We start from the raw sequence: 20,425 nt of genomic DNA on the forward strand, positions 1-20,425 counted from the left end.
ACTTGCCGCCTTTGAAGCACCTCTCATAGCCCTCATGACGAAGGGTAAATCTAATAGAGCAATTAAAGTAGGGTATTACAAGGCCATGCCTGGACCGTGGTCTGACTGGTGTAGGTCTTTTTGAGAGAGCCGGTTCGGAGGCTGATCCTAGACATTATGTTGTGCAACTCAAGTCTCGGAATCGAGATATGACTTTGTGTCTCGGGTTACGGCAGCGAGTCTTGGCCGGGGCACTCGATGTGCAGCCTTGCGGCTGGCTGATATGCAGTGGTACCCAACTACCAACATCTACTGCATACATTCACGGAAAGGCATATCGCGTACATTGCTTGTTCAATCTAGATAGCTCGCTAACTGGCGAGTATTCTTTTGGCATTCAGAGCCCCCATTGTACTCAGTGGCTGGACATGCACGTGCTCCTAGCTCAGGTCGCAGCTGATGAGGTTCCCGAGCGTTCGTATTAATAGCCCCATGCCCATTCCTTCAGGTCCCCCCATTTCTAGGTGACCCGTCCACGCAGAAACATGAATGCAATTCAAGTCCAGCCGGCGTCGACGCGGATGCTCTGGTTGGTCATGCCCGAGCTGTCGTCCGCGCAGAGCCACAGCGCCGTGCGCGCCACCTCGGCGGGCACCAGCAGCCTCTTGAGCGCCTGGCTGCGCAGCACCAGCTGCTCGTACTCGGGCGTCATGACCTCACGCAGCTCGCGCTCCGTCGCGATGGATCCCGGCATGATGCTATTGACGCGGATGCCGCGCGGGCCCAGCTCGTGCGCCAGCGTGCGCGTGAGCCCGACGACGGCCGCCTTCATGGTCGTGTACGGGGCGAGGCCCGTCGCGGGGATCGCCCACGAGATGCTGCCCATGTTGACGACGGAGGCCGCGCCGGCGCGCTCAAGGCCAGGCTGCAGCGCCTGCGTGAGGAAGAAGTGGTGGCTGAGGTTGACGTCGACGGCCTTGGCCCACCACTCGGGCGTGATGTCCGCGGTCGGCTTGCGCATGCCGGCGGCCGCGCTGTTGACGAGGCAGTCGATGCGGGGAAAGGCCGAGAGGATGGCGGCAGCGGTCGGCTGCAGAGCGCCGGCAATGTCGGAGACGTCGCAGTGGTGGTAGACGGGCTCGTGGGCGACGCCGAGGCCGGCCACGCGGGCGATGGTGGCGGCGGCGGCGTCGTCGTCAATGTCGAGAAATATGACCTGCGAGCCCTGCACGGAAAAGTGCTCAACCATGGATGCACCAATTCCCATGCTGCCGCCGGTAATGACGACGACCCGGTCCCTGAGACTGGGGTAGGTGGCGAAGCGGCTGTGCTCTGTCATGGTGTCGAGTCTTCACGGGAGTTTGCTCAATGATATAAGTGGTGGATTTGACAACTTTCTTTATGTTGTTTATGGCAGAGACAAGAAGAAAGATGGCAGGAAGTATGAACTATGAGCGATATTTTAAATATCTCGCTCTCATAACGTTCCCAGATATGGAAGAAGTCGCGCGGGGTTCAAGTACAAGCGGCCTCGGTAGTCTTGACAGCGCAGAAGAGGAGGCTATGCAGTGAAACGGAAGTTGTGCTACCTGGAGCCGACTTCGAGTCCGACTGGCACGAGAAGCCGAAATCGCGCAGGGAGACAATTGCGAGCCAGGAACGGTGACTCGATGTGGCTGGCAAGTTACCAGACAAATCAATCACACCTCGCATCTTGAATACGAGTGATTCCAGCTCTTGGCTTGCACGTGAACTCGGCGCGAGGCTGCCACCAAACTAGCATCGCCATAGAAAGCATATTCTTCCAATAGAACGCACTGCTCGGTCACAACCCGCATTTTGTATTTGGCCAGAAGAAAAAACAGAGATTGTCTGCGAGGGCAAAGTCTTGGCGGGGTATCTGGGCGCCCACGTCAGTTCATCACTTCGTCTTCACCGACGCACACATTAATGAAAAGAAAAATTGGGCGTTCCATACCCTAGAGAATGAAGGGGGAGCAGGCTTTTCTCGCTGGCGACTTGATAAGAAGGAGAAGGTAAACCTTACAGGGGATTTGTACGTTCCACTTTCATCTGCATCGGATTTCCCGGTGTCAGCTCAACATCTGCAACATTGGACGAATCATGAACTCACCAACCACTTTGGCGAACCGTGGGTACCATGTCTTCGGGCAACTTACTTGCCTCTTAACCAGCGCCAACTTCCGTCAACCACAGAGCAGTCCCACCATCACCAATACCTTTCTAAGGAACCCGGTGCACCGTGTCTCTGTGTTGTCCTCGGGCATTGTCAGGTTTGAAGGCTCCACAGCCATAACCTGCAGCATGAACGTAATTGTAAAGCATCGAGCACATGCTTCTGCGCATGATTGGATGCGCGCAAATTCCCCGATTTCGTGACGTCTGCTGTGCTAGATAGTCCGGATCCATATGGTTTCAAGTGAATGAATTGATGTCTGTGTGACTGCATCATGCAGCATCATGACCATACGAGCGTGTCACTAGCCCAGCCATACAAGGAGCGTAGTCGTGCACGGCCAACATGTCGAACCCATCTGGAATAGGACCATCGACCGAGATGGGAAAGACCAAGCCTAAAAACGGTTGAACCTATCCCTGCAAACCATGCTTCGCACAACCTCGGAGAATTGAATGGCAAAAGCCTGTTCCTTGAGATGAAACGTTGGTCTGAAATCCGTCTCACGGGATTGAATCAGGCTACCAAAACAAGCGCTCACTTTCGTACCGTCCACGGTGGCTGTGCCGTGCCCATGGAACGCATTTGGAAGGCCCAGCGAAGCTTTCAGCGCGCAAGCGCCATTGCCGTGCAATATTATGTCCTGACGACCTGGCATTGCGTTCCACCGCTGCCTGCCTGGTGCTCTCGTATGATGACTAGGGTGACCCGGAAAATACCAGTAGAGGTGAGCCCACTGAGCAAGGGGCGACCAGCAATTCTGTACGTAAATAGAACGCAAGTGCCGGCGTCAGGCCAGGGCGGCCGATAACCTGATATCAATATTGGCCTTTCCCAGCTCTGGCGCGCCGATTCCTGCTTTCTTCGGCTTTTGATCCGAGAACGTGCGCCTACTGGTAGTCGGTGCCCCTTTGTTTTGGTATGGCATTGCGGGCTGGCAGTGCCACAAGCATTATTATTAGCATCCACCGACACGGGTGCGCCCGCAGGTTTCTTTGCCTTCTAGAAGCCCGGAGGCTGAGGCGGCCTGTAATCCATTTGTTGCGATTTCTGGTTACTGCCGCAGGATCGAGCAACGGCCTGAGAAAACGGGACAGGGCGGATGTTCAGACCAGCTCCCGTTTCCTAGTCCTTCAAGGAGAGACCGGAACGGCCAAGCCAACAAGGTTCGCGTTCCGACGGTGGTACACTCATTTCCGCCATGGCAAACTACCTGGCTGGATCTGTTTTGGCGCGTCCCCTGATGATCGCACCAGGAGGACAAGTCATAACATCGCACCTCTGCAAGCTGCTCACGGCGGTCTGATGCAAGTTTGCAGAATAAATGCAGCGCGCGGATGAGACACAATGAGTGAGTGACTCAACGTCGTCGAGCATCCATGCGACGGCGCGACGGAGCAGAAGCCAGGCTTGCTAGTGCTGCAGGCTAGCAAAAGCAGAGCATTTGGCCGCAAGACAGCCGCGTCTCGATGGCGTCGTGTCCTTTGCTGAATCAAGGCATACCTGGCCGGGAACAGAGTTAAGAAGTGATTGTCCCGCTCGGGCACTGTAGCATGCCTACTTTTAGCGAGGGGTAAGGTAGGTCTCAGGACGAGCAAGAGCAGCCCAGTTTTAGCCTCCTATGCGGAACAGAATAGCAGCCGTCGCCAATAACGCCAGCGTGTTCGCGGATAGCAGCTATAGGTCTAGTATATTGCCGTGGGTAATTTCTGTCACATTGTTAATTTCGAAGCAATTTGTATTGCGCCAGATGCATGTTCAAAGCTGCTTGTCTGGTCCTCGGCTAGACTTCCAGGGCGCAAATCGCAGCCGTCGGGGCCACGGCAGTCCTGACCCCTGCCTGGCGACCCAACTTCACCAATGCCCTGGTCAGGGATGCTGCGGGCCTCTGGTGTCTTGTGATGGCGAGTCGGCTAGCCTCAGAGCATCTGTATGCTGTAACGGGGATCGCAGTCGACACGTGGTGTAGCAGGGATATGACCCAGGTCTCGGCTCCCCAAGCAATACCACAACCCGATTGCCCGACTACCAGCACAAAGCCCAACAAAGACAGACCACAGTACACCGTTCTGAACTTGCTCATACTGGGTACAGACCCTTCCCACTGTGATTTGTATGTGCCGAAAACCAATAAGCATGTCTCGACCACGGTGCCGGCGCATTTGTTCTGGAAGCCACGGAATGTTCTCGAGCGGCACCATCACCCCCATTGTGGCGCCCTCTGTTCTGGACAAGGCTGCAGTAATAAGGGGCCTGCTAGTCTCGCCATATCCGCGTCCGCTGCAGCCTGCGAGTTGCCCGACAAGGGGCTATTGTTCTGATAGAAACGGCTCAAGTTTCTTTTAACCTGGCCGTGAAATTTGCCAAGCAGTGGCTGGGTATCCGAACAACCATAGTGCCCATGAGTAAGTTCAGCCAACTGGGGTATAGCGGGCGGCAGGAGCCGACCACAGGCCACAAGTTTGGATATTGAAGAAACCTGGAAGATAAGACGAGCCCGAGGTTTGATATGAATAATAGTTAATAGCTCTGATGTAGACCGTCTCTTGCGTCGAATATGCAACGCCAGCCTCACTTTGGGGTATGGTACTAACTTAGGCGCAAGGCACCAAGGCGGGCCGTGAAGGCGCGACGCCTCGCAGACCTTCACGAACTGATGCTGTGATATCCTCTGGACTTGTTCCCAAGAAACCTCGGTCAGCTCCGCCGCGAAAACTAAATGTTGGAGGTTCAGCTATGGGGAGCAGGTTCTTGTCGAAGTTGGGTTTAGCGGTGCAAGTAGTAGCGGCCATGATCCGGAGACAGGATGTCAACGGATGTTGGCCAGTAGAAATCAACCTTGGAGTGAGTGGTGGTCCTTTCAGCGTTCATGCCCGGCGACCCCGGGCCCGCTAGCGACGCGCTCATGGCTGGCCCTGCACTAGTCCAATAAGATTTTCGCATTCATGGATTGTGCCACGAAAAGGTTAAAAAAGGCAATACATGAAACAGCTGCGGCAGCGCCGCGGTGTCTGCGAAGATGCTGAGGTTGGCGGTGACAAGCTGGGACTGCAAGATGCCGAGGTGTGTATCGAGATGGGACGGGACGCTATGCTCGTTAATAAAGACTTTGTCGGGCAGCAACCAAAGCCGGGCGCCACGTCTGCAGGCAGGCTGCGGTCGACGAGTACGGGATCATACGCTGTTTATTCGTATGGGCGACTGGGCGGAGGTGGAGGATGGCGCCAATGATGATGGCAAGCTTGATAGCGAGTTGCTAGCATGGGGTCTCCCAGTTGTGTGTCAGCCAACGTTCTTGTTAATAATAAGCCCGCCCGCATTTCCATGGGGCACCCAGGGACCCTGTTCCATGAAAGCCGACAAGGCTGCAGTCCCAGGTCGACTTCAGCCGGCGTGATGGCGGACAGACGAGAGGAGCGAGTCGACCTGACAATGCCAATCCTTGGCAAGCTGTCCTGCACGCCTGACGCTAGGTTCCAGAGTCGTGTTGCTGGGTAATGATGAGGTGCAGTATCGAATCAGATCGCCTCTGGTGAAGCGTCTGTTGTAGGTTAAATCACAGGCTTGCCGGAAGTGATGGCTATAGAATTGCGAGATGCAAGCTAGTAGAGGAGACCCAGCCGCAGTGGTGGTGGGTGTTTGTGTTTGTATGGTGGCCGTGGTCAAGGTGGCAATCGGCATGACGCAGCAAGCCGAAGCCCCTTGTGGCTGCTGGTGACATTCGCCCATGCTGGAGGGCAGCAAAGGGGCTTGCGGGTGTCCAGGGATGATGCGGAGCAGGACTATCAGCTCTGGGGCGTGGCTGAAGTGAGATGCACATCAGATGCGTGATGGTTGGAAGTCGCAGGTTTGGAGATGCATGGACGACGAATGAGAGAGCGCCAGTCATTCGCCCGACTAGAAGGGTTACAGGGACTTTCCGCGCCTGACTCTGCTAAAACGTGCTGCAATGTCCCTGCAGGTGGTCCCGGTGTGGGCAAATTGCTGTAGATCCATCCATCCGCCTGTGTAAAGGTCGACAGCGAGCAGACGGCATCTGACCAGGACCTCGTTCATCTGCGCCCCGTCCGGGGATAAGGTGGAGGGTATCTATCTGCTGCAATCCGTCACAATGGATGTACGGTGGATGTTACGCGCACCGAAGAGTTGGTTTGATTTCCCGCCTTCGCTGCTGCCGACTGAAATGGCCCAAGTCTCTTGTTATCATGTGTCTGTCTCCCGTCAGTTGCTTGACGGCCTACAGGGTTTCTTAGTAGGAGGTCGCGGTCTGTTTGCTGGAGCTAAATGAGGTGACCCGCAATGGAGTTCTCTCTATCAGTGCTTTGCCCACCGACATGTGCTACATGTGTCTGGAGCGCCGTACCTTGCATAGATCTTTTGACGGATAATTTTCTCATGGACAAAAAAAAATGCAAGGAATATTTGTCACTGCACGCGACCAGAGACAGTCCTGTGGGTAGGTGCGTAAAGTGCCTGCTACCTTCCACCCCGTTCCGCGCTTCCAGGCGCCAGCTTGCTGTAATAAGGCAAGGTACTTGAGTCTCCTCCCCAGCAGACGCTGTTCAGAGCCCTCTCATCAGGGCCAGGCTCAGGTTCCAGCGAAGCCAAGTGCTGTGGGTGCTGGTCCCCAGTGGTCCCCAGTGGTCCCTCCCCGCCCATTGTGCCCCCCGTGCCCGCTGTGCCCGCTAAAAAAGGAAGCCATTTTCAGCGGTTGGCGGTTTGGCCCACCCGCAACAGGCAACTCATTCGCACTCACCTTGCTTGTCTCGTCTTCCTCTCTGACCAAGTCCCTGGCCACTGCACGACTTTCCCTTCCCGCAACACAGCTTCCTTCAATCTTGGCTTCTTCGCCATATTTACCTCGAGACAGCCCCCCCTCGCCCGCCCTCCTCTATCGATCACGCGAATCCCCTACTTTCTGCGACAATTGAATCTCCAACACCCAACGCCGGTTCCTTCTTCTTCCTCGCCAGCCTGCCTTCTACCATCCGCAGCAAACGACCGACCGCAACAATAGCCGTTTGCCACACGACTTCGCTCGCGACGCCGCATTGAATACATCTCCTCCTCGTCTTCAACCTCCCTTCAGCATGTTGGTTGGCTTTTGAATCCCTTCCACTTTTTATTCCACAAATCGCCGCCCGCATCATGGGTAACGGCCAGGGAAAGCCTGTCGACCTCAACGGCGAAGGTATGCTTCCACTTCTGCGCTCGTGCTTCTACGAGCGCTAGGCAACACGAGCTTCACCACATAACACACATCTGCCTTTCGGAGTCACCCCAAGCCATACCTCACCGAGAACCGCTGCGCTGTGCTCAAGCACGCGTGTGCCACCTCCCATTCTGTCCATACCTCTGCAGCCAATTGTTTGACGTAATGTTCTGACGTTGCAGCAGTTAGTCTCAACCATTTCCGCCTGTTACGAGTTGTCGGTCGCGGCGCCTTTGGCAAAGTCCGAATTGTCGAGCGAAAGGACACCGGACTGTCATTTGCCCTGAAGTATATTCGCAAAGATGAAGGTAAACTTTGATCATCTATCTATTAGACCCTTGTCCCTTTGGTGAGTCAATGTCTTGCTAACAGCCAACCTATTTTCCTAGTTGTCAAATCCGAGAGCGTACGCAACATCATTCGTGAACGTCGCATGCTCGAGCATGTAAACCATCCTTTTATTTGCAATTTGCGCTATAGTTTTCAGGATATTGAGTACATGTGCGCTTAACCCCGCCACTCGCGGCCTGCTCTCAGCTCATATCTCAACTTACACAACGTTCTAGGTATCTGATTGTCGACCTGATGAGCGGTGGCGACCTGCGCTTTCATATTTCCCGGAAAACATTTACCGAAGAAGCCGTTCGCTTTTGGATTGCTGAGTTGGCTTGCGCCTTGCGGTATATTCACGCCAACAATATCATCCACCGAGATGTCAAACCCGATAATGTTCTTCTGGACGCAGATGGCCATGTACATCTGACGGATTTTGTACGTTTAACCATTGTTTGCCATCTGCATGCAGCGCATACTGACTAGTAGAAGAATGTTGCCTCCGACGTCGTTCCAGGGCGAGTGCTCACCAGCAAGTCTGGCACGCTTGCCTATCTTGCGCCTGAGGTATATGCTGGCAAAGGCTACGATGTCCGCGCAGATTGGTGGTCACTCGGCGTTCTCTTCTACGAGTGTATCTACAACAAGGTATGTCCCCGGATGATCAACCTACTTGAAGATCCCGATAAGCTGACCTCTACAGCGTCCCTTTGATGGAACATCCGAATCAACATTAAGTCAGCAGATTCAACACCAACAACCCCGATACCCAGTTACACAACCACCAGTCTCCCTCCCTTGCCTGTATGCCATTGGTTCGGCTCTTGATTCAAATCCGAATACTCGCCTAGGCCATACCTGGGATCACTTCACCAGTCATGAGTTTTTCCGCGACATCAACTTCGATCTCCTGGAGCAAAAGCGAATTGAGCCCATCTTCATACCCTCTTCTGAGAAGACGAACTTTGATGCTACTTATGATCTTGAGGAATTGCTGCTGGAGGAAGCCCCGTTGGAAGCGAGGGCGCGACGACAGAAGCCGCGTGAACGGTTAAAGGAAGACGCATCGCAACAAGAAATTCGAGAGGATGAACTTTATCGCATGATCGAATCAGATTTCCGTCCATTTGATTATACGGTGGCTGCGTATAAAAAGTAAATTGGCTTCGCCCTCAGCTCCTGTCACATCCCGATCGTTTCCGCTAACCACGACAACAGGTACACAGAGGCCGCGGAAGAGGCCGGAATCCCGCAACATCCGAGACATCCACCGCCGTTGCAGCCCCAAGGGGACGGTCCGAGGGCCATTACTACTGATGCAGCAGTGCCTGCACCTTCCACAAGTGATTTGCGGCTGGTTCGAACATCTGGGAGTGACGAGGCGACTTATCCGAAGCCAGTCCGCAGCAATCCGGCACCTCACAACTATCGGAGCGAATACGTCTCTAGACGCAACCCATCCAATGGCAACAGAATAGCAAGTCCCACCGGTGGCGTCCAAGTCACCCTTGATGGCGGCGGTAGCTGGTCTGATCTCGCTCGCCAAGACGCGACACTGCCTATTGACGCGAACACAACAGCTGCCTCGAAGAGCGAGAGCTCTAGCGGCATGTTTGGATTTCTCAAGGGCAAGAAGGGGCGAAATCACAGCCCCAAGCCTAAGGAGCGCGGTGTTTTAGGCAAGGAAGGCGCGCGCGTGGTCATCAGCTAGGCCGTGCTGGCGCTATTCTCACATTGGAGTTGATTGGTTCTTTGGTTTCCGACATTTTTGCTTTGCTCGCTTGTCGAGAGAACTGTTTTTATACCCTAGGCCGCGGATAGAGGCTATACCTTACACACAACCACTCTACATGCAAGGCTTCTTCTCGCCCTGTCCATTTTTATCCCCGCACCCTACACTTTCTATTGCTGCTGAGGATCCTCCAACAAGTCCGCAGCCTCTGCTGTACTCACATTTCTTACCTGTTTCTAGTTCTGGATTCTAGACTTGTTGCCCAGCGCACAACACGAGCTATCTCTGTCATACTTCCTTCTCTACATACTATACATAGCATTGCGGTCCCGAGATATGTCCCCTGCCATTTGATCCTTCTGGAGTGTGCAGACGGTGGGCCTTGTTGCCTGCTTTCCTGTGCGTGTTGCATTCCCGGTTGTTTTTGTTTTACTATCACGTTTATTAGACGCGCAACGAGGAAATATATCGCTTATTATTGAACGTTATCCTACACCGTTCTATAATGTGATCTATGGCTCTGGGTGCAGCTGGAGCCTTGGCCTCTGTCTGCTAAGGCTCCGCCTATTGTGTGCAGGCATCCCGGAATGAACGGGGAGGCAGAGACGGGTTGTGGGTGGTAATATGTAGGTTTTCCCTCCTGTCAGGTATCACTCCAAAATAGGTGGGACACCTAAGAGAGGCAAGATACCTAAGAACGGCGGGATACAGAAGATGCCTAAGATACTCAAGAGAGATGCGATACCTACCTCTGAAGAGGCGTAAGAGACCTAGGATACCTAGTAGAGGCGGGATGCCTGACAGGGGACAGATAGATGTTGCCTGCCATATTGTATTGAAAGCGGCGATGTTGTACGATTGCGTGTACCAGTAGTTGTCTGCCTAGTTCAAAAGTTACAAAAATGAAACTCCAGAGACATTGAAACAATGAACGTTGAACCTCTCCACGACCTCAAACCAAAGACCGACATAAAGCATACTACACCAGCGCAAACCTCGAGGACGAACATATAAAATTTGTAAATGCAAGCAGATACCCAACGCCGCAGCGGTACCGCAGCAAAAAAAGCACTTGAACACATCTCTTCATTCTTTTCCCCCTTTCTTTCTGAAAATCCAAGTATAAGTAAGATTGATAGAGGCTGGCGAAGCATGTCCCAAAGAGTGGTGGGCTTACCACTCATCCAAACACACCAAATTGTCGCTGTCGATTGCAAAGGACGAGTTCGGGTTCGTTCGAGGGCGGACCTTTTGCCGCGATAGAAGACCACAGTCCTTGCATCGTCTGTGGTCGTAGCAAGCCTCCGCATATAACGCCATAAAAAGACTGATTTGATTTGTGATTTTGCCGTATGGAAGAAATAACCATTGCTGCCCAACTCCCCGTTACAATACAATCCTTTGATAAACTGATAGTTTTTGCGTTGTGCACTCATAAACATAGCGAATGGCCTTCGCCAGCGACCACCGTCTAGTTCTTGGCGGGCTTGCTCCTGGCCACTTCGATGCCGAGCTTGTCGGCGACGCACTCGGAGGCGACATCCTTACCCATGTACTTTTTGAGTATGGTGTCGAAGTCGACCTCGCCAACCACGGGGCCGCTGCCGGAGCACTTGGCTTTCTTGGTGAGCTCACTGCACAGCCCGTCGAGATCAAAATCGCCGCTCTGGGCCTTGGGACACTCCTGTAGTTTCTCCCTACATAAATAGTTAGCAAATTTGCATAAATAGAACCAAGCGTGCTGCGGAACGTACCAAATTTCGTGCGCTCTTCTATTCTTGCCGATAACCGGGACATCGTCTTCGACAGCCTTCTGCTGAGCATCAATCTCGGCCATGAGATTGGTCTTCCTTGTAAGGTTGGGGTTGGGGGCTGTGTTGAAAGGTGTGAGGAAGTCGGCGTCAAAGGCGTCGTTGAAGAAATCGTCAAAGGATGGGTTGGCCATGATATTTTGCTGGGGCTCTCTGTAGTTGTTGAACAGCTGAGGATCAAACTGTCCACCGTTTTGCTGCGCCAGCCAGTCCAGGCTGTTGGTGCCAAAGTCGGCATTGGCAAAGTTGGTAAATGCCTGTTGTGTGCTATTCGTAGATACCTGCTCCTCACCGATTGTGCTGAGTGCATCGATTGGCTTGAATCCCATGGGGGACTGTGTAAATGGTTCGGGGGAGGTGCCGCAGGATGAGCTGGGCCCAGCATTGGAGTTTGACGAAGCGGATGGTGAGCTTGTGGCCCCCGGGAAGCTGTAGTTGGCGGAATCAACGCTCGCGCGCGAGCCATTGGCGACGGAGCTGCTCATCGAAGGAGAGAAAATGTTGGAAAATTTGGCCAGATCCTCCTTGAACTGCGCCGCCGACTGCTGGGGAGATTTCACGTCGCTACTCATGCTGAGTGCAGGACTGGAGACCGAGGTGCCATGCTGCGGGCTGAGAGGCTGTGAAACAGATCTCTGGGGTTTGTTAAGAGGGGGGCCAGGGAGAGCACCAAACTTGGGGAACTCAAACTGAAAGTTGACATCATTGATACCGTTGACAGTGGTGTTAGGAAAGGGCATCGCTTGTGGTGATGGCTTAGATTGGGCAAGCATGGACATCTTTTGCTTGTACTGCTTCAGCTCAGTGTTCATGCGGTCAACCTGAGCTCGAAGCCTTGTGTTCTCATGATTAGCAACCTCAGATGCCTTTTCTAGCTCCTCAACCTTGGTCTCGAGGTCCTTGAGGTGCTTTTCCTTCCTCTCACGGAATGCTCTCTGAGCAGCACGGTTCTGCGCCTTGCGTTTCTATCTTGTGCGTTAGCAATTAGAATCGGACTTATACGGGTGGGTTTGACTTACGGAAGTCGGTTCTGAGGTTAGTGGCTTGCGGCCAGGCTTCTTGGGAACCTTTTCGCCACCCTCTCGCCTTTTGGGGTCATTCTCGAAAGCGTCATCATCTTCGTCAGGATAGCTTCGCTTCTCATGGAGATCATCGTCCGGTGTGTCGGACTTGTCAGATGTAGAAGGCATGTCGCCAATCATGGTAGTCTGATCATTGTCCGCAAAGGAAAAGTCGAAGCTGGAGTCGGCAAACTCGTATTCATAGTTGTCGAGGAAGGGACTATCCTGGTAGCCTCCGGTGACGGCCGCGCCATTGCCAGGGGAGTTCTTGAAGGAGCTGGGGGACAGCGATACTGGGTTCGGCGCGGCAGAAGCCGATGGCTGCGGCTTGTTTGCGTTGAGGGCAGCAAACAGCAGATTCTGCTGGTGCGGAGTTAAGAAGAAACCCTCGCTAGAAGCGCCGTTGGTGTTTGCAGACATTGTCGGGGGAGTGTAACGGGGTATAGTTTTTGGTACAGCGAAAAGAATAATGGGTTCAAAAGGACTGAAATCAAGCCAGGCAGAAAAGAATCGGTCGGCCTAGGGCTGCTGAGAGAGATCGATCAGGGAGGCGACGCCGTGGCGATGAATGGTTGTGAAGCGGGGCAGCCAGTGGCAGAGGCAGAGAGATAGGAATTGCGGTGGTGCAGCGGTTTGCCACTGGAGGATGAAGCTAGGCTCTCGCCTTGACGGCGCCCAATTATGGGATCAAAGATGACAGTGTACGAGGGGTTTAAGGGCACAACGAACGGCCGCAGCGAGGATATGGATATTTCAACGATCCGGGAAAAGGGTTGTGTGGTGTGTCGATGCGAGAGGCAAAGAGGCCAGCAGTTCCGGCGGTTTCTGGGTGAGGAATCAAATGGGCGCGACCCACCCGCATCAGTCACCGGTAAATGGACCTGACAGCCGGTGGATGGGAAGGAGTATATAAGGCAGGGATCGCTCGGGGCAGAAAGGAGATGCACTGTGCAGTTGGACCGGGGCAAGTTTCGGAGCTGGGCGGTGCAGGATCAGGCTTCGTTGTTGATGTCGTCCTTATTGTGGCGGAGGAGAGGAGGAACAGAGCAGGGAGGAGGCTGGTTGCAGAATGAAGATCAATCAATTCGCAGCGCAGGCAGGCAGTGGGCATCACAGCGTCTCACAGCATCCTAACGGCCACTGAATCAATCGTCTGGCTTCGTGGGTCCCATGGAATTTACCAGTCAAAAAGTGAATTTGTAAGCGTTGAAGGGCGTGAGCAAGAGTGGGCCTCGAGCCTCCCCGGAACCAATCCCGGAACGGCCTGGTGCTGAGTCTAGATGGCTTGGAGCTTGAAGGCTTGGTTTTTTGGCAGCCCCCGCCAATCAGCGCCGTTGGTGCTTCGTCGTTTTTGCAGCAGGCCAGGTCCCGTGACTTGCAAGCAGAGTGACCTTGCGCTTCCATATGGATTTGCGGGGACGGATAGGTACTCGCCGTGTTTTTTGCCATGCGCGGCGCAGACATGAGCCTAGGCTAGAGGACCCTGGCACCGTTTAAAAAAAAAGCTTGACACTGTGGCTGTGACGGGCCTGGCCAGGGAGGGCCTGGACAAGGCCAGCGACACCATGTGCTATTGAAACAGAAACAAGAGGTCTAAGTCGGATCTGGCGCGTAGCGACGAGCCGATTGACTGATACCAGGCATTCTCCTATTTGCTGTCATGCCATCTACCGCCAGAAGCTGACCAGATCATACCTAAATGTAGTCAACAGTTCATAACTGAATTTTGTTGCAAGGACCCGCACTGCCAGTACCCTCTCTACTCCTTCACCTTGATGGTAAGGAACGCCTGCCTTGTGGTTTGATCTGATCCTCTTACCCGAGCCATGCAATCGTCAATAAAATTCCCGATCGCCGAGCAATTGTGTCTACGCCTTGCTATACGTAACGTTCGTCGCCTCAGCCTCGTCCACGTACTCAACCCCATAACTCTATTGGACCTTCAAATATGCCGCTCAGCCCATTTAACAGTCTGCAATATATTTTCTGCATCAGACAGCTTCACCAGTCATGCTCATCAGCCCATTTTGAACTTTATTTCGCTGCTAGATCCACTTTAATCGCTGAGCTGGCGCCCGCACCGGCGTGCATCTGCGCGGCCGGTTCAAACACAACCTTTATGATGCGCCTTGCTGCATGGCCGGATCTCATCGACGGGAGATGGATGCATACCGCCTAATATATTTATATTGTGAGCCAACCAACAGCAGCAAGCTAGGAGACTGAAGTTCCTCCACCAACCAATTGCCACAGCTAGCCGGTATCTCATTGATTTCGCAGACTCGTCATCACAATGAACTCTCTTTGTCTATGACACATTTTAAGATGCTCGCTATCCTCTCGCTGTTTCTCACCTCTACTCCCACTCATCAAAGTTGCGCACGGAATCGGTCAGGGCTGTCGCGTTGCAGCCCACTTACACCAGGGCGACCCGCTACACTGTGTTATCCGCAACACCCTCAGCAAAAGCAACTCGTGCAAGAATTCAAAAACATCACGTATTCTCAAAAGTCGATTTCAACACCGTTTCGGTAAAATTGTTTCTTTATTATTATGTTGGGTATTTATTGTTGCTGTCGTGGGTCTTCTGAAGTCATTCGACAACCACCATCAACGTTGTATTTTCGCATCCAGCCATGGCGTAGAAGCACAGCTATCATCGAGCATTGGAGTTCTCTTAGTTCTTAGCGAGCTCCTTGTGGGCGTCAGCCTTGGCGTTGTGGCCGCTCTCGTCGATCTTGTCACCAAGAGCATCCTTGGCAGCACCGAGACTGTTAGAAGATAGTTAGCAAACCAGTCATGGAAGCGCGAGGATGGCACAAAAGGATTCGCATACCGGGTGCCAACGTTGGCGTTGTTGTCCTTGGCAACCTCCTTGTTGGTCTCCTTGGAGGCACCAGAGAGAGCACCCTGGACGGTCTCAGAGACGTAGTTGGCGGCTTGCTTGGCAGTCTCCATTGTGAAGATTGTGAGTGTTGGTAATGTGGAAGTTGAGTAAGTGATTGTAGAAAGTGTTTGTGTGTGATGAGGAGGAAGAGAAAGTCTGTCGAGATGGAGGGGGGAGGATGGGATTATATAGACTTTTCGGCTACGCAACTCGGTCGTCCGTGTCTATTACGAATACAATTACACGATTAAGGGAGAGAGCGGACAAGCAACCCCCGCCTCACATGCTACACCCCTCTTTCCCGTTCATTCATGTGTTGGGAGGCTGAAGCTAGCCAGATCAGTGCGAGTTGGTGTGGCTTGCGCAAGCTCCTATTTACGGCTCCGTGCCTGTCTCGAGTGATGCGGGACAGGGGTTGCCAGTGGAGAGAAAGTAAATGCGTATCAACAAGAGGAAAACTACGTCACAGTCAATGTATGCCCCGCGGTGTGGTCGGTTCAATAACCCCTCCAAGTTGTGGCGGGCGAAGTGTCTCGCGCTAAACAGGTGGCTTGTTGCCGGCGGTTGCTTCCGGCCAGCCACACCAACTCCATCCACAATGACGACATGACTCTGTCACTGTGGCACCAGCCACGATGCATGATGGCCCGCCAACGACCATTACCGACCCAACAACCGCCAACCGCCATTGATATTCAGGTCTGAAGTTGCTCATCAAAGGTCATAGTTTATTATGTCCCTTATTTTTTCCTGCACGTTCTCCCCTCCTTCGTATGTGTACTTCCATCCACTTAGCTAGCGCGCTGCACCCATTCCGCTACAGCTGATCTAGTGCTCTCACAGAGGGCGGACCCGTCACTGAAGACACTCTAGCGGAGTCATGCGTCAAAGTGCCGCCATTGCCAGTTTACGTTCTCACAGCCAAATCGGCGATCGCGAGAATCAAGCAGTGCGCCTCCGCATCATCATTTTGGCCGATTGAGCCACAGGGTCCCGCCCGAGCCACACGAACCCATTTACGAGGGAACCATGGAACCCCCGAACACGGCAGAAAACCGGTTTTACAGCCACGACTTACTTGCAATGACTGTGGCTAGTGCTCTGGGATCCAACCGTAGACCGGTCTCGACCCCTAACTGGACCTTGCTTCTTCACCTTGCATCAACTTATGGAATAAATGGAAAGCGAGAGAATTCCATAGATTTTTCCGGAATTACCCACACGGCTGTGTAAAACATGATGTGGCTTTCAATAGACGTTAAGAGTTCCTTGGTTTTTGCCTGCCTAGGCATAGGCTAATTACTGGTTACAACCTTGGCTGACGGCAATCTGCGGCTGTACAGCATGCGCATTTTGCATCACCAATCGGAATGCTATGCTTCCTCGCCTTTATTGCATAAAGCCGCATGCGTCGCAACATCACGTTTGAAGCCTTGCGAGGCCCAGTTTGTATACTTTCTCGTTGTAACGACTCGTCGTACAATTGCGTAAGGCTCACCATCATCACTTTTACCCACCGACCAGCCTTGAAGTACAATCTTGCAACTTGCAACTTTCCCGCTTTTCAATCATATAACTAGGAACATGTTTCAGCATCCTTCAGCATCGACTTCTACAATTGGCTATCCGTCTTCTTTTGTTTAATTTTAGGGACTGCCATTTACATTGTAGCTCCACACAATCCTACCAGTGACGTTGGTCGGTGCTACATGTGATACCCTGCAGACATTGAAGATCAATGACGTAGAAAGCGATCCCCTTGATGAGAGTGGTGTGCATGTTGAAATCGAACTATTTTGACACTAACAAACACGTTGGAGAATCCAATGGCACCAACAGCAACATCGCATTCATACAAAACTGATAGGAGAACTGCTCCTTTAGCCATCCTTCTCCCATCTCCAGCCTTCAGACTGATGGATCTCACGGAGAAATTCGACGCATCGGGCCCAGTACGCCTCCTTCAGCTCCTTCTTAATGATAGAATCCGGCACTGTATGATAGGACCTTTAGCAAGTGAGCAGGATTGTGAGCGGAAACAACTTACACTCTAGCCAGCCGTGGAAGCCTTCCGGCGCAAACATGGTTTCAACGCGAGGTTTGCCTACCCAACCAGCGCGTTCATCTTCTTCATTGATGCGCTTCGCAAACTGCGTCTGCTCCTCGAGGAGTATATCAATCTCCGCAATTACCATCAGGATGCGGTTTGGCAGCGTTTCCCTCTCCGCTAGAATGGGGCTCAGACGTGGGTCATCCATGTGCTTGGCCCGGGCGGGCGCGCAGTATGAATCAAAGAGCGGCTGAAGAAAAGCAGTCGGATCGCTCTTTGGCATCTTTTCAGGAACAGGCTTTTGCCACGGCGAAAGTCTCAGCTCATAAACGCCGTATGCCGTGATGATGCCCTTGTACGCTGTGGGTGAGGGCCCATGACAGCTTGGTTGCTGCGTCGATGCCACAGCCATGTTTCCTCCAGCAGACGAGCCAGATATTGTCAAGAGTGTAGGATCTGCTCCCCATCGGCTCTCTGCATTGTCTTTTATCCACTGCACCGTAGCATCAATGTCATCGATGGCGGTAGGAAAGACGTGCTCGGGGGCAAAACGATGCGTGATGCTGAGAACGATTGCGCCAGTCTCGTTCGCCCACATCTCGCACATGCGCGCATCTTGCTCCGCTAGGCCACCGATAAAGGCGCCTCCGTGGATGTCGACATGCAACGGACGCAGCTTACGGCCAGACCCTTTGCCCTTGCCTTTGAACACGAGCGTACGGACGGATCGCTTGGTGAAAACTGGTAGGTATTCAGTGATGAACGGGCGCGAAAACAGATACGGCGCCACTGGGATTGAATAGGTCAGAAAGACAAACTGCTGAAGGGCCAACATGCGCCATCTTATGCCCCAGGAGATGCGGGTGTTGAAGAGCCCGACCAGCAGCGGCCGAAAAAGAATTCGGAGTCCGTTAAATAAGTTGTATGTCATTTAGCGATGATTAACTCGGTTGGACATTGTGGTGAGGAGAAGAAAATCAGGAGATTTCTGCAAACAACGGCGTTTGCACTGATGACTCCTGGCATGTTATAGCGGCGGACTGAGATGCGAGGCATCCTGGCGGTGCGGCTGAGCCTAGTTGTACCCGGACGGCTCCGACAGGGCAACCACAGCGACGGACCAGGCCACGTTTGCATTACTCTACGAGAAACATCCCGCCCGTATTGATATATTTTATATTTCATGCCAACCCCCAAATGTTGATGTCATCGTGAGTATAATCGCTGCCCCGTTTGTAGGGCGGTCATCATCTGAAGATGTGGTTACCCCCCTACTTGCCACAGCTTTTGTGTCACATTGTCCGGTAAAAGCGACTCTGGGAGAGCGCTACAGACAAGCAGTTCAGCAACTCATGTGTCGCAAATTGATGAAAAATTTCATGCAAAAGGAATCAAGTCTGAAGCCAGGCCAATACGCAATCATCACGTGCACGATGGGCGGTGGGCGGTGGTCTGTGCTTGATCGTGCCTCGAAACCCCACCATGAGCTAACTGGCTGCATTTGGTAGTTAGCTCAGCGCTCTGTATCACTGTCCGCATCTCAGCACTTCCAGCTTCCATCGCATACTTTGAGGAACACGATCTGGTAACCGAATAGGCAAGCATGGATCTGGCGTACGACCACATTCAAGAGGAGGCTTTCCGCCGAGATACGCCTAAACCGGCAGAGCAGGGCTCGGAGCAGCCTCAATCCTCCCTCAACGAAGAGATCCAAGATGCCTACAAGGCATTCTCTTCCAGCCCCTGGGGCGCCAAGATTGGTGGTTTCTTTGGCAACATGGTGAAGCAGGTACGAGACACCCGACAACACCCGGCGCATCCACGATGGAACGGCGTGCTGACTGACTTAGGGGGAGTCCGTCTACAACCAGGCCTCCAAGGAGCTGGCCGAGGTGAGCGAAGACGCCAGCAAGGGCTTTGCCGATCTTCGCGAAACAATCATAAGCCGAACCCGCGGCATGTCGATAAACGCCAGCGGCGATCAGGCAGCCAGATCTGCGGCTGCCGGCGAGGAGGGGACCCCGACCGCATCCGGCTCGGCCGCCGATTCCGAGACCTATCTCTCACGACTACGAACAGAGGCCGCCAAGCGTCTCCAAGATCTCCAACGCGCAGAAGATGCGGCTGACGAGGCGCTGCTTCGATTCGGCAGCAACGTCCGCGATTTCTTCCGAGACGCCATCCAAGTGGCACCGCCCGCCGACGGGGCTGAAGGGAGCACCCTGCTCTTTGAGAGCAAGGACGCCTCTGGCAAGCGCGTAATCCACACGTCCCGCTTCGACGCCCAGCTCCATGTCATCCATACCTCTACCTCCAGCTTCGCCAAGGACCCTGAGGGCGAGGAATACAACAAGTTTACGTCCGAGTTTGACGTTGAGAAGAAGACGGCAGACATAGCTGCGGACCTGGAAAAGTACCCTGAGCTACGCGAAACGATGGAGAAGTTGGTGCCTGATCAAATTACCTACGCCGATTTCTGGAAGCGCTACTACTTCCTTCGCCGGGGCATCGAGGATGCCGAGTCTCGTCGCAAGGAGCTCCTCAAAGGTACAGTGACTCTTTAATGCGCAGGAACGCGCTTTTCTACCCACTTATGCTAACTGTGTTCGGTAGCCGCCGCCGCCGAGGACGAGGTTGGCTGGGATGATGACGAATCTGACGACGAGGGCGCTGGCGCCAGCGCCGCGGCGCCCAAGAAACCCGCTTCGGTCGAGTCGTCCACCACCATCAACCCCAAGAAGGATGGCCTGCTCAAGCCCGGCGAGGTTACTCGCAAGTCTAACGATGAGAAGTCTCAGGCCGACAGCGAGGCGAGCTACGACGTGGTTGGAGGTACCTCCGGCCTGCCGAGCCAAGCGGCGAGCAGCCCTAAGGAGGCGAAGAAGGACGATGACAGCGATGACGATTGGGAGTAAAAGGAGCTGCTGCGCCCCGCTGCTGACCCTGGCCGTATGGGCGGCCTCTTTTCTTGCTTTTCTTGATAAGTGTTTTGCGTTCTGGGATACCGATTTGCGGGCGTTTTGGGTGTCTTTGTCGACCTGGAACAGTGTCTATTCCTCTTTCTCTTTTTTGTCTTAATCGATAACCGTAATCATGTATCTAGCATTGGGTATCAATACTGGGAGACCGGTCTACTGGCAACAAATTCCGTCTCCAGTCATCA

General features: G+C 53.4%; 6 protein-coding genes across 6 annotated transcripts; 2 read left to right on the top strand and 4 right to left on the bottom strand.

Annotated features, from left to right (window-relative positions):
• Window positions 1-535: 535 nt before the first annotated feature.
• On the bottom strand, window positions 536-1,318 carry ISF_02212 (short-chain dehydrogenase/reductase SDR; the record flags this gene model as incomplete). The annotated part of the gene is made up of 1 exon (XM_018845819.1): window positions 536-1,318. One exon carries the CDS (start codon window positions 1,316-1,318, stop codon window positions 536-538), a length of 783 nt encoding a protein of 260 aa, XP_018706525.1.
• Window positions 1,319-7,324: 6,006 nt separating this feature from the next.
• ISF_02213 (Protein kinase-like domain protein) lies at window positions 7,325-9,432 on the top strand (the record flags this gene model as incomplete). Its single annotated transcript, XM_018845820.1, has 7 exons — window positions 7,325-7,367; window positions 7,574-7,696; window positions 7,778-7,889; window positions 7,955-8,159; window positions 8,214-8,369; window positions 8,425-8,876; window positions 8,940-9,432. 7 exons carry the CDS (start codon window positions 7,325-7,327, stop codon window positions 9,430-9,432), a joined length of 1,584 nt encoding a protein of 527 aa, XP_018706526.1.
• Window positions 9,433-10,924: 1,492 nt separating this feature from the next.
• ISF_02214 (Transcription factor PAP1) lies at window positions 10,925-12,745 on the bottom strand (the record flags this gene model as incomplete). The annotated part of the gene is made up of 3 exons (XM_018845821.1): window positions 10,925-11,150; window positions 11,208-12,229; window positions 12,284-12,745. The coding sequence occupies 3 exons, from the start codon at window positions 12,743-12,745 to the stop codon at window positions 10,925-10,927; spliced, it is 1,710 nt and encodes a 569-aa protein (XP_018706527.1).
• Window positions 12,746-15,002: 2,257 nt separating this feature from the next.
• Window positions 15,003-15,283, bottom strand: ISF_02215 (Grg1 protein; the record flags this gene model as incomplete). Its single annotated transcript, XM_018845822.1, has 2 exons — window positions 15,003-15,096; window positions 15,162-15,283. 2 exons carry the CDS (start codon window positions 15,281-15,283, stop codon window positions 15,003-15,005), a joined length of 216 nt encoding a protein of 71 aa, XP_018706528.1.
• A 1,809-nt stretch (window positions 15,284-17,092) lies between these two features.
• On the bottom strand, window positions 17,093-18,193 carry ISF_02216 (Alpha/beta hydrolase fold-3; the record flags this gene model as incomplete). The annotated part of the gene is made up of 2 exons (XM_018845823.1): window positions 17,093-17,205; window positions 17,260-18,193. The coding sequence occupies 2 exons, from the start codon at window positions 18,191-18,193 to the stop codon at window positions 17,093-17,095; spliced, it is 1,047 nt and encodes a 348-aa protein (XP_018706529.1).
• Window positions 18,194-18,865: 672 nt separating this feature from the next.
• ISF_02217 (BSD domain-containing protein) lies at window positions 18,866-20,177 on the top strand (the record flags this gene model as incomplete). Its single annotated transcript, XM_018845824.1, has 3 exons — window positions 18,866-19,051; window positions 19,113-19,809; window positions 19,876-20,177. 3 exons carry the CDS (start codon window positions 18,866-18,868, stop codon window positions 20,175-20,177), a joined length of 1,185 nt encoding a protein of 394 aa, XP_018706530.1.
• Between the last annotated feature and the right edge of the window lie 248 nt (window positions 20,178-20,425).

Source organism: Cordyceps fumosorosea (genome assembly GCF_001636725.1).
Source record: "Cordyceps fumosorosea ARSEF 2679 chromosome Unknown scaffold_4, whole genome shotgun sequence".
In the NCBI taxonomy this organism is placed as follows: domain Eukaryota; kingdom Fungi; phylum Ascomycota; class Sordariomycetes; order Hypocreales; family Cordycipitaceae; genus Cordyceps; species Cordyceps fumosorosea.